Below are 12,339 nucleotides of genomic sequence, written 5' to 3'. Positions count from 1 at the left end.
CAAGTAAACCTTGTTTTTTAAATAAATTACCCAGTCTCAGGTATTCTCTTTTAGTAACACAAAATGGACTAAGACACCTAGCCTCAGGGTTTCCACTGTTACTTAGTGTACATAGTATTGAAGGATCACAACATGACCTCCTAGTCTTTCAGCAAGCCATCGTCACCTCTCACCATTAACTGCTCCTCTCTGTTCTCAGTGTGAATTAAAGAAACTGGCACCCTTTTTCTCTGCCAAATACCCTGATTACACCATATCCCATTTCCTGTCTTCTTGATCCAAAAATTGATAAGAAGTGAGGAAACCAGAAATATTTTGTAAATGTGCTAAAATGTTGCAACAATTGAGAAACCCAGAATCTTTTGAATCATATCTTAGAGCTTTTTAAAAAAAAAAATTAATAATATGTAGGCTACAGAGAACAAGTTATCCAAAATCCCTTTTAAAATTCAAATTAGTTGGCCGTGTGGTGGCTCATGCCTGTAATCTTAGCACTTTGGAAGGCCGAGGTGGACAGATCACGAGATCAGAAGTTCGAGACCAGCAGGGCCAATACGGTGAAACCCTATCTCTACTACAGAATACAAAAATTAGCCTGGCATGGTAGCCACGTCTATAGTCCCAGCTACTCAGGTGGCTGAAGCAGGAGAATCACTGGAACCTGGGAGGCAAAGGTTGCAGTGAGCCAAAATAGTGCCACTGCACTCCAGCCTGGGCAACAGAGTGAGACTTTGTCTCAAAAAGAAAAAAAAAATTAGTAAGTCAAAAAATAGAAAATAAAAACTAGAACTTTCAGAAAGTCAAAGTTCATTTTTTTCTAGCAATCTTAAACCTTCCGCTTTGAGGCTTTAAGAAATATTTATACACACCAAAAAGTCATCAATGTGAGGTTAACACATAAGAATTTTTAAATAACTGTACTTTCAGACTATACATACCCTTCCCTTTAATCAATGCATACTATCAAGAAACATTAAAAATTGTACCTACCTTAGCTGGAGGAACTTTTCCAGCAGCTGTGATCTGACCAGTAAAAAAACGTCCAAAATGATTTGCTGCTAGGACAACAGCCTTATAACTTTAAAAATAAAGAAACAAATAGATAATTCCATAAAAGGAGAGATTTCAGGCTCACATATCATCATAAGTTATCGATGAAGTTTTGTCAAAGAATGATAGCTAATATTTATATAGTATGTACTATGTGTCAAAAACAGTTCTAAGTGTTGTATATACACTTACTCTTTTAGCTTTCACAACAAGCCTACGGATAGGTACAATTATTACCTTCATTCCATAGGTGAGAAAAATGAGATATAGAGAGATTGAGACAAGGTCACTCAGCTAGTAAATGTGAGAGCCAAAAGTCTAACACAAGCAGCCTGCCTACAGAGGCACTCTCTTATCCCTTATGCTACCGAGCCTCTTCATAACAAGTACTGTAGAACATAATAGAAAATGTAATGAAAGAAAGATAGAAAAATGCTAACACTGGTTTTCTTTGTGTGCTAAGACTATACGTCCTTCACACTTACTTTACTATGTTGTCCAAATTTTCTTTGATGACTAGGTAGGGCTTAGGTAATGGGGGAAAATCTTTAAAATAAATAAAATTAGGTTAGCCATAGGCTTGTACATAATAAGATTCCAGCCTCAGAGAACAGAAGAAACACTTCCCTTGATCTCTGATGGTTCAAAGTATGGGATTTTCAGACAGACTGACCTTAGTTCAAATCCTAGTTCTATGACTGATTAGCTTTGTGACCTTGGGAAAATTTTTAAAATTTTCTTAATCTTGGTTTCCTCATCTATAAAGTGAGAACAAAAAGCATCTATCTTTTAGAGTCATGAGGACTAAATGAGATAACTCAGGTGAAACACTTAGCATAAAGCCTGTCACATAGAAAATGCTAAGTGAATATTAAGTGTTTTAGCCAAAGAAACAAACTATGCAATAAATCTAATAATATGCACCATCTTTTCTTTAACAGGATATTTTTAACATGCTACACTAATTTCATTTTCATATCACTTAATATGTAAAAGGCACTTTTGCATTCTTACTTGCTAATATACACTCTGGCTCAATATTATAAAGCAACTATTAAAACTTCCCTTCTAGGTGGCAAGAAAACCTCTCCCTGATCATATTTTTATATACTTGATACGATAATTGATGCAAAAACATGCAAAGTCACCATTATTAAGTTAATCATACTGGAGCAGAAAAACAATACTTTAGAGATTACATTATCTGTTGGTCTTCTGAATGCAAGTGATAGAAATTTTCAATGGGCAAATATGACACAGATTCAAAGACCACGGTAAGAAATTAATTGTGGACTTAATGTTCTAAAAGATTCAGTTGCTATTCTGAAAAATAAATTACAAAAGGAGACTGATTACACAGGAAATGTAGAAGAAAACGTTGAAGTGAAAAAAGTAAGAAAATGGGCATTTTCTTCATGACAGCAAAAAAGTTTAGAATGAACAGTAATAAACGGAAGCAGCACATCCTCACTGTAATGTGGCTGTGTGTATGAATGAGACAGATACTGATTTCTCATACACTCTAAGGATATGTATACTAGATGATTCTTTTCACACTGTGCTCTCTGCATATATCAGCTCAGGACATAAAAGAATGATTCTTCAAAGTGTGATCCCTGCGTCCCTGAAGGTTTAAACTTCAGACAAATCTGGGGCCATAGTGGGTGAGATAGAAAGTAAACATGTTTCTGCACACTCCTGCCATGCTCAGTGTACCCAAAGCTACTCAGCTCTTATCCGATTTATTTACATTGTCTCATAATATTTCATTTGCTCAAAAGATTCTATAACTAAAACAACTTGATCTAGAGCTACCAATTTTGATATTCTTTCACACATGTGCATTTCAGAATCAACAGCACCCTTAACATTTCACATTATACATTTTCTAGATAAAATTTTAAGTCACACATTGCATAATATAACTCCCTTACAGGCTAAATAAATTGAAAAGTGTGCAGATAAAACACAAAGTAGAATCTATGGCATATTTCCTGTGCTAAAATATAAAACCTAAGAAAACTTTCAACTTACGTGTCAAGCTATAAAAGGCTTTATTTGTGTTAGTCATGTTAGTCTCTTTTTATGCACTTTTTTAAAAAGATTTTCTCTATTTGTACCTCATTAATATTAGCAAATTGTTAAGTACTAATAGTTTTCATGCTTAAAATCTAATTCAGTTAGTTTCTTAGAGAAGCTGATGCATAGGCATTATCCCATTTCCAGATTGTTCCCACCCTCTAAGGCAAAGTCAGCAGTACACTGCATTCATGTAGTCATTCCTGACCCTCACCCATGGCAGGCATGATTACTCTATCATAGCCACACTCCTCTAAACCGAATGGGCCTTAGAATCCTTCTCAGGCAATCAACAGAGAATGTATTAGTGCTGGTGGGCAAATAAAGCTTATTAGCATATTGACCTTAAAAGCAGAAGACATGGTTAGCCCTCAGTTATCAATACGGGTTTTGACATCAGATGAAACTTCCTCTAGTGCAGACCTTTTTCCTATTATTTAAATATTTTATAAATTTACCTAAGCAAAACCTAATTAAGATGGCAAATCCACTAATATATGTATATTAATTTAACCACATGAAATTGTCACTATTCAACCATTTTTGACCTATAAAAACTATACACATGTACACACACAGACATATGAAATACAGTGTGCTCCTCATACAAATAATCTGATAGCTATTTGCTTTGGTGGATGGAAATACTACTCTTCTACTCATTAAGATTAAAAAGGAATATATAATAGAGTTCATTTCCTATCTGATTACTATAAAACAATAAAATGAGTCAAAAATAATTTAAATGTACTCTCAAAATGCTGCAATCTCCAACAATAATTACAAGTAAAATCACTGTAAAAGAGAAGAGCTACAGTGTGAAGATTTCTGTACCATCAACGTGCTTTTGTTCAATTGAAATGGAAAAGAATCAACCTACCCAGCAATGTTGGCCATGGAGCTTAGCGCATCATATCCCTGAGCAATTGTGACTCTTGGAACCTGGTCCATTGCCAGAACTGTAGTTTTTCTTTTGGAAAGTTTATTTAGCAAGTCTGGATTTTGGGCTGGGTAAATAAAACTAATCAGTGTTCCCGATGTCTTTAAAAGGTCGACTTCATGAACACCTAATGTCGGATTAACTATAGGAGCTCGCACCTGGAAAAAAAGTCAAGTCACAGATTAAAAATGTAAATATCTTAATCATATTTTTAAGTAAACAGGAAAACTTAGATAACATGTCATGACTGAAATAATACTCCAGAAGTAAATCTTCCATCAGTAAATTTCTGACTAAATTCATAAGCAGTGTTAAGGCACACAAAGATGTATACCATCTATCCCCTGCCTAATGACTTATGGACTACTCTGAGTAAAGAGCACACACACCTGGGAAATACAAAATACTGAGACATTTGACAATTAACCGCAGAATGGTGAAAAAAACTATGGAAGCTCTACAGCAAACCTGCAGTCCCCAAAACCTATTACCCTGGTAAAATTATCAGACATTAGAATAAACATACAGGAAGTTTTGTTACGTGTTCAATCCTTCAAGCAAGATTCAATCCTTGCTAATTTTGGCAAGCATCAATATTTGGAGTGATAAGACATGAAGAACATTGTAAACTAAAACTAAGTATAGATTTATGTTACTTTAAAATTCCGGATGACTATTTATAGATGAATGCAATTCACTCTAGTAATCTCACTAAATTGGGTTTAAGCCAAAAGCCACAATATATTCTGTTATGTTAAGAAGCATGAAATAAGTCAATGAATACATACTCCACATCCCTGAAAGTTTCCAATGTCCACTTTTTAAAGCCAAATTTTTTAAATTCCATTTTAAAAGTATTTTTAAGTGTTTTATATTCAAGTTTAAAATCAACCTTCAAATAAAATATCCCATTTCATTAGTTCCCAGTTAGCAATAGTGCTTTTAGGCAAGTAAACACAGAAAACACAGCCTCTGGGACTTATGTTTTAAATACAAACACAAACACTGGGTCAATAAGTTTATCTCACAGCATTTCACCTCAATTTACCTATGAGACACCTTTGTCTGCTATTCCCATTTCAGTTGTTGATCTGGAGATGCATATGTTTCTAGGTTCTGGACTTTAATTAAGGCTCTCTGACAAGGTCTATTTTTCCTCCAAGAAAATCTATAACATAGATTTAGTAAATGTTAGAGAACAACTCTGAATTGATTCTACTGGCCCCTGTCAAATGCTCAGCTGAGACTATTGTCATTTGCATAAATCAAGCCAATAGAATGTTCCCCTGAATGCACTCCTCAGGATATTAACAGACTTGGCTCAAATGAGAGGTCCCCAAGGTCATGTAGTTTATTAATGCTAATACTGTATAAAGTCATATAATATTCTATGTTATAGGATTTCTGAGCACTCCATTAACTGCTTATATATATTGTGAATCCCTAAAAAGAACACAGAGCATTTCCAAAATGTAAAACACCCCCATATAGGCCTTTTTCAAAACATCTCAAAAGATTTTGATCCCTAGAATATACATGAGAATAGATTATGCTTTTCTTTTTTCTCTAAGTTATTTTACTATATATCTAGTTATATCACCAAGTATTTGTAAACCTAAACCTTTAAAAAGTTTTAGTCGAGTTACAGTTAACCTCCATACCACAAATTTTACTATTAACTTTAAATAGCAAAAATTGGTTTTGTAACTTTCGCAAAAACCACCTGTCAAGTGTTAGGATCCTGTCAAGTTATTCAGTGGGCTTTATGTAAGGAAATTAAAAAACGATGTGATTGATACCTCTTAGAAATTAATGTAGAAAAAAACTTGTATTTCCTGAAAAAAATGAGTTACTTCCCTGTTTGCCTTGGTTGCAGGAGGCTTAGCATTTAATTTGATGCTCAACTCTAGTTATCATCTGCGCTAGACTACTGATACAGTCTCACTCCCTTTCTCTAAAGGATTTTTTTATTTCATATTTTAATTCTCAAGTCCTTTAGCCTATAGATTTCTGTTATATATTACCTTAAAAACTTATTTTAAGGTACGTAAAGCTACTCACCACTCAGCCCAAAGCTGCTTTCTCCAAAATAGTCATGCCCTCTCTAGAAATAGCCCTTTTATCAGTATAAATCATTGTGCCTTCAGGTATCAGAATATCACTAAACATTCAGTCCCAGACTAAGTTCCACACCTTCTTTCCATTCTAGCATAAATGCTCACGTGGATATTCTGGATATATATGGACCATGTAGAACAAATTTTTTCCTAGACAATTAAAAGGAAATTTCCATCTAGCAAATGTAAAAATGAAGATCACTTTTTCTCTCCTCATGGTTAAACACAGATCATATTGTCTGATAAAAGTTCTACTAGAGCATGAAGAATATTGAAAACATGGAATCATTTCTTTGAGAAAAAGTCACTGTTTGAAAATAGGAAAAGGTACAACTCCAGAAAAAGTAATTTAATTTTTCTATGAAAAGATTTCAAAAAGTCAGCATGCTATAAACGGGAGAGGAAAAAGGAATAATTACTTTGACCACCAAATCAGAAGCCAGTGCCTCCTTTGCCCCTTGGATTTGGGCACCTGCCGCTCTATAGTGATCATCTGAGAACTTGGAGGCTTCGCCCGCACCCGATTCCACAACAACATTAAAACCCTGCTTGACCAAGCTCTGAACGCCAGCAGGAGACAATGCCACTCGCTTCTCATTTTGGAATATCTCCTTGGGGACTCCAACAGTCAGTTGCTTATATGGAATTCCTATAAATAAGCAAAGCAAAAAATATATACATTTGGTAAAAAACAAACAAAAAATGTTTAGAAACAGATTTCAGAAAATTGAAAGGGGCAGTCTTTTCTTCAAAATATATTGCAAGTGCAAGCTGCTGTTCAGAATGATGTTCCTCATTCATACTTTATTTATAATATTTATAATATTTTATTTAATCAATTGACTTTCTTCAAGGAAAATAACAAGCTTAGTTTATTTGTAGAAGGAAACAAAATGAGTTTAGGGATCCCTCTGCATGCTGACTCCACTCTTCAAACTAAGCCCCTTGGGTAGTGGCCTCCTTGTCCTCACCTTTAACAAAAATGGAAGTAATTAGCTGTTTTGAAGAACAACTATATCTTAGACACTTTGCTGGCCTGTGACACTCAAAGTTCCCTTCCAGGCAATTTGGTCACAGACAATTCCTCATAGATTTCTAAGTGTTATATCTTAAGACTCTACACACTCAGCCACTTAGACGATGGATCAGCAACTATGTCAAAGATAATCATCTACAGGGCAGATGAGGAAAACCAGCAGCCACAGCTTATGAGATAACTTAGACAGGAACACTGTCCAAGGACACTCTATGCTGGCCAGTGACAAACCACTGGGTTCTCTCTCAAGGAGTTTGAATGCGAGACCCACAGAAAGGGACAAGGAGAATAGATCAGTGCAAATGTATTTGTAAGCACAGCTATGAGGTAATCAAAGGGAAGTCAACAGTAACAGCAGCAGCAACATCAGTAGTAGATATTTAAAGAGAGAAGCTGGGTCACAACCATGAAATCTACAAATAACATTCCACTTATCCAAGGAGTAGATGGGGGTTTCTGGGCTCTCTTACTTGCCAAGAATCCACACAGTAAACCCTCATCACAAAATATAATCTGATGTGATTCTGTTCCTTGCAACCCAAAAAAAGCCTATATAGTACAATGCTATATTTAGATATGGTCCAGACCATCTTTAACTACAGGACATCAGTTTCTCCTGAGGTTTTACTTAACATGCGAGCATAAACATCTTTTAATAAAGAGTATCTGTTTCTATATAAGGTTTATCAAAGCTTAGAAAATCCATTCTTACAATCTAAGATCTGAATATTTATAATTTTAAAATGAATGAAATTATCCCTACAGAGTAACTTATTAAGTAAGACTTTAGAGAGATTAAGTCAACCTAGACCTAAATTTGAACACTGTCTTAGATTCCACACTATTTATATAGTAACAATTTATAGTACACAAAAGGCAAATAATGCTGAATCTTACTCCTTACTTGAAGAGAGGGAGGAAAATAATAGAAAGCTGGCAATATTTAGATTGACATACAAAGCTAAATCACATATACTTATCTCATGTTTACTTACCTGACAATCTTGAATTGTCAGGCTCTATATGCCAAAAGCAAGAAAGCTACCAAAGATGACTGATGTCATGTCAAAAGGATTTAGAAGCCAATGTGAAAGGGCTTCCACTGACCAAATATGAGATAATTTGAGCACATACAAGGGACAGAGAAACTGGCTAAACAATACCAAGAGGATTCAATCAGCCAAACCTATAATGTTGTAAATTCTACAGAGCAACAATGAAATTATTCAGTATATTAAAAGGAAAAAGGAAGAGGGGAACTTATAGATAAAAAGAGACAAAAGAGATATAGCAAATATAATATGTGGCCCCTGTTTAGATCACTCTTGGACCAATCCAACTGTAAAGAAAAAGAGGACAGACGGACAGGCAGAAGGAAGGAAGACAGGACAGAAGGCAGAAAGGCAGGAAGACAGGCAAGCAGGAAGGCAGGAAGGCAGGAAGGCAGGAAGGAAGGAAGGCAGGAAGGCAGGAAGGCAGGAAGGCAGGAAGGCAGGCAGGCAGGCAGGCAGGCAGGAAGGCAGGCAGGCAGGCAGGAAGGCAGGCAGGCAGGCAGGCAGGAAGGCAGGCAGGCAGGCAGGAAGAAAGGCAGGAAGGAAGGCAGGAAGGCAGGAAGGTAGGCAGGGAAGGAGGAAAAGAAGGAGGGAAGGATGGAGGAAGGGAAAAACAGTTGAAAAAATATGAATACTGACGGTAACTGGAATTACTATACTTTTCAATATGGTAACGAACTTATGGTTACATTAAGGAAAAAACAGACTCCTTATTTTTCAGAGATAAAAAATAGGAAATATTCAAGAACCAGTGAGATCTTGATGTCCATGGATTTACTCACAAGGACAATTTTCATGTCTTCGACACAGTTATTTACCTTTATTTTATACACAATTTTAATACACAGGATAATCTGGCTTTCCAGAGCAGTTTAAAAGAAAGCATCTGAAGATAAAGTTGGAAGCTCGTAGGGATAGATACCCTGCTAATTGTGATTTGTCATCTGAGAACAAGAAAAGAGGCTATAAAATCTATTCAAGGCAGACATAAGATCTCACAACACCTAGCAGTTTAGGGGCCCTTAATGATTAAACAAATAGTCCTACAAACTTAAAAAAACAAAAGAGGCATTATTCTGTGTCATAAAGCTTGCCCCTCAAATATCCATCCTGTTCCTCCACCTTAGTAAGAAAATGTCATTTTTAGCTGGGTATGTTGCCATCTAGAATAAAAGACAAAATGTCTGAGTGTCCCTCACAGCTATAAACAGCTACATATCTGAGCTCTGCACAGTGAGGTGAAGTGATAGAAGTACTGGGATGGTCTCTGGGCAAGACTAATGAAAGAGAGTTGACTTGGTTGAGAAGGGCTCCATTTAACCTCTCCTCCTGGCCGGTACCCCAGAACAGAAGCAAGTAGACACCCTATCAGGGAAGGCCTTGTAGACCACTGGAAGGCTTCAGATCTTCCTCTGTAAGAACTAGGAAACAAGTGGCAAATTTTGAGTTGAGGAGTGACATGATTGTACATTTTAAAAAGATTATTCTGTCTTGTGCAGAACAGACTGTAGGGGGCAGAGGTAAAAAGCACAGGAACCATTTAGGAGGCTGGTACATCAATCCAGGTGACAGATGATGATGGCTTGGACCAAGATGATAAATGTAGCAATGGCAAGAAGAGGACAGATTATAGATACAAGGAGAGCTGACCTATACCTGCTAGGAGGGTAGAATGACTGCAGGGTTTCTCACCTGAGCAACTGCAATCGAATTGCTACTTACTAAATTGTAGACCAATTAATATACTTAATTCCTAATTCCTGAGCATAGATGAGGTGTATATGGTACAATTCTCCAATATTAACAAGGAATTAGAAAGGACTTCTAGGAAAAATGGTTACTATGAGCAACAGGCTCCAGGGACAACTCAACTGGTTTATCTTTTTTGTTTGTTTTTTTCTATTACCTTGTCTTCTCTGTTAGCACTGTGAATCAGGAACCTCTATAGGACATGAAAAATATGACAGCACTTACTTGTTTTTTATTTATAATGATCACTCACAAGCATCAGACCATAAAACTACATGGCTTTTCCTTTTATCTATTATCAGACCTATTAGTTCCTACAACTTAAGGTTTCATTTACGATCACTGACGTGAGACTTTACCTTGTTTTACAGGGGCTTTACACCACAGGGCTTGGTGAGTATGAAATGTTCGTAAAAAATTCTTCTTCCCATGTAGACCCTTACAGGACCCCAAATTGCTAAGTAAAGGACACGAGCAGCCAGTCACCACTGTTTTCAGTAGGTTTGCCATATTGATATGCGTTCCCAATTTTCAGACTCCCCAATTTCCTTGAAGGCGAATCACTAAGAAAAAAGAAAATAGGATGTTTACATGCCAAAAAAAAAAACTCTTTGTCTTTTAAACAAGAAAAACATTAAAAAACACTAATCTAAAGAGCTGGAAATATAAGTTATATATAAACATCTACAAATAATTTATTTGCCAAGTTCTTTACTTACAGAAGATGCTCAAAATTCACTTCCAGTTCAGGCATTTAAAACTTTTAATCCATTTTCCCACTAAAATTGGAGTTCTAAACTCACTATTCAATTCCAAGCCTAGGTCATATAATCTACTTGATCCTTAATGTAGCTGGAAAGGTTAAATACACACATGTTGCTACAGAATCAAGTCATATCTGAGATGAAAGCTATCTTCTAAGTCAGCATGTCCAGCAAAAAGTGCATATAACTCAGTTATCTTTGAATTTCCGTTAAATTACCTAAAATACTGTACAGTATAATGGTGACTTACATTTAGCCACCAGGTCATACCAAACACACCGACATCCTATTCACTGCAGCAGGATGCTTATCCACTGAGACCTCTGAACTGAAGCTGACTGAGTGAGTGAACACAAGATTCATGTTTGCCAAGTGCACCTCTCAAAATTAAACATGCATGATATGTGACTCTAAAAAAAAAAGAAAGAAAAATGCCATAGTATCTTTATCACATAGGCTTGTGCTTGCAGATATGGCCATAACTATGAACTCTTTGGTCAGTGGTCTTCACAGATGGCCACTTTTTGCCATTTCTAAACAGGCTGGGTAAAGTGTCTGGGCTTTGCTGTTACTAAGGCTTCAGCAACTATTTCCGCAACATTCCTCGACAGATTCCCAGCAATGCATGAAAGGCACTCCCACTGTACCCACAATTCCCAATGGTCCTCCATACCTTTCTCTTCTTTCTTTCAAAAATGGAAAGAAGCTGAGGACTTAGAATTTTATCAGCCAAACTCAGCTAACACTGCTAACTATGCCTGTAAGTTCTAATGCATCATGTGGACCCTCACAGGACTGAGCACCTGATCCTAGTGGGCTCTGTAAGCAATTTTCCAGACTCCAGAAAGAGAAGGACTTAGCTCATTTTTAATTTTAGAACTGCTGCCAATGGCCAGGAGTAGTGTCTCATGCCGGTAATCTTAGCTCTTTGGGAGACCAAGGCAGGTGGATTGCCTGAGCTCAGGAGTTCAAAGACCAGCCTGGGCAACATGGTGAAACTCCACCTCTACTAAAAATACAAAAAATTAGCCCGGCATGGTGGTGTGTACCTGTAGTCCCAGCTACTCAGAAGGCTGAGGCATGAGAATCGCTTGAACTCAGGAGGCAAAGTTTGCAGTAAGCCAAGATCATGCCACTCCAGCCTGCCAACCTGAGCAACAGAGCAAGACTCTGTCTTTTAAAAAAAAAAAAAAAAACCCCACTGACACAACTCCCTGAAAAACAGTCTTTAAAATACCAGACAGCAACACTGGTAATGGAAATTCTTAATCAAGGAAACGTTTATTTGTAAGATACCCCTTAATTCAACAAATATATACCAAGGGCAGAGTTTGGCTATTAAGACGAATCAAATTGGAATTTTGTTGGAGATAAGAAGTCAATAAATAATAACACTACAAAGTAAAATAACACAAGTTCAGAGTCCTTTGAGAGATCAAAGAACGAGACTGTGTCCTCTTCGAGAGCTCAGAAAAGGAAGGGAAAGCAGTTTGAGATGAAGAGAATAAAATGAAAAATAGCTAAGGAAGAAAGAATGCGAGATGTGTTTTGG

General features: G+C 36.5%; 1 protein-coding gene across 8 annotated transcripts in view; it reads right to left on the bottom strand.

Moving 5' to 3' along the window:
- NNT (nicotinamide nucleotide transhydrogenase) overlaps positions 1-12,339 on the bottom strand; it is a 96,099-nt gene that overhangs the window by 71,278 nt on the left and 12,482 nt on the right. For 5 of the 8 annotated variants that reach the window (XM_012449548.3, XM_012449547.3, XM_012449549.3 and 2 more), the window contains exons 2-5: positions 10,383-10,586; positions 6,606-6,835; positions 4,010-4,227; positions 991-1,078 (exon numbers count right to left, since the gene is read on the bottom strand). In XM_012449548.3, coding sequence (XP_012304971.1) covers positions 991-1,078; positions 4,010-4,227; positions 6,606-6,835; positions 10,383-10,533 — 687 coding nt within the window. In that variant the 5' untranslated portion in view covers positions 10,534-10,586. Of the gene's footprint in view, positions 1-990; positions 1,079-4,009; positions 4,228-6,605; positions 6,836-10,382; positions 10,587-11,037; positions 11,198-12,339 lie in introns of those variants that run through there. The other 3 variants (XM_012449543.3, XM_012449546.3, XM_064375960.1) reach the window with 3 other exon arrangements.

The sequence above is a fragment of the Aotus nancymaae genome, unplaced genomic scaffold (genome assembly GCF_030222135.1).
Source record: "Aotus nancymaae isolate 86718 unplaced genomic scaffold, 86718_ANA_hifiasm-v0.15.2.pri h1tg000014l, whole genome shotgun sequence".
NCBI lineage: Eukaryota > Metazoa > Chordata > Mammalia > Primates > Aotidae > Aotus > Aotus nancymaae.
The sequence above is the reverse complement of the archived record's forward strand: the minus strand, read 5'-3'. Positions and strand labels throughout refer to the sequence as shown.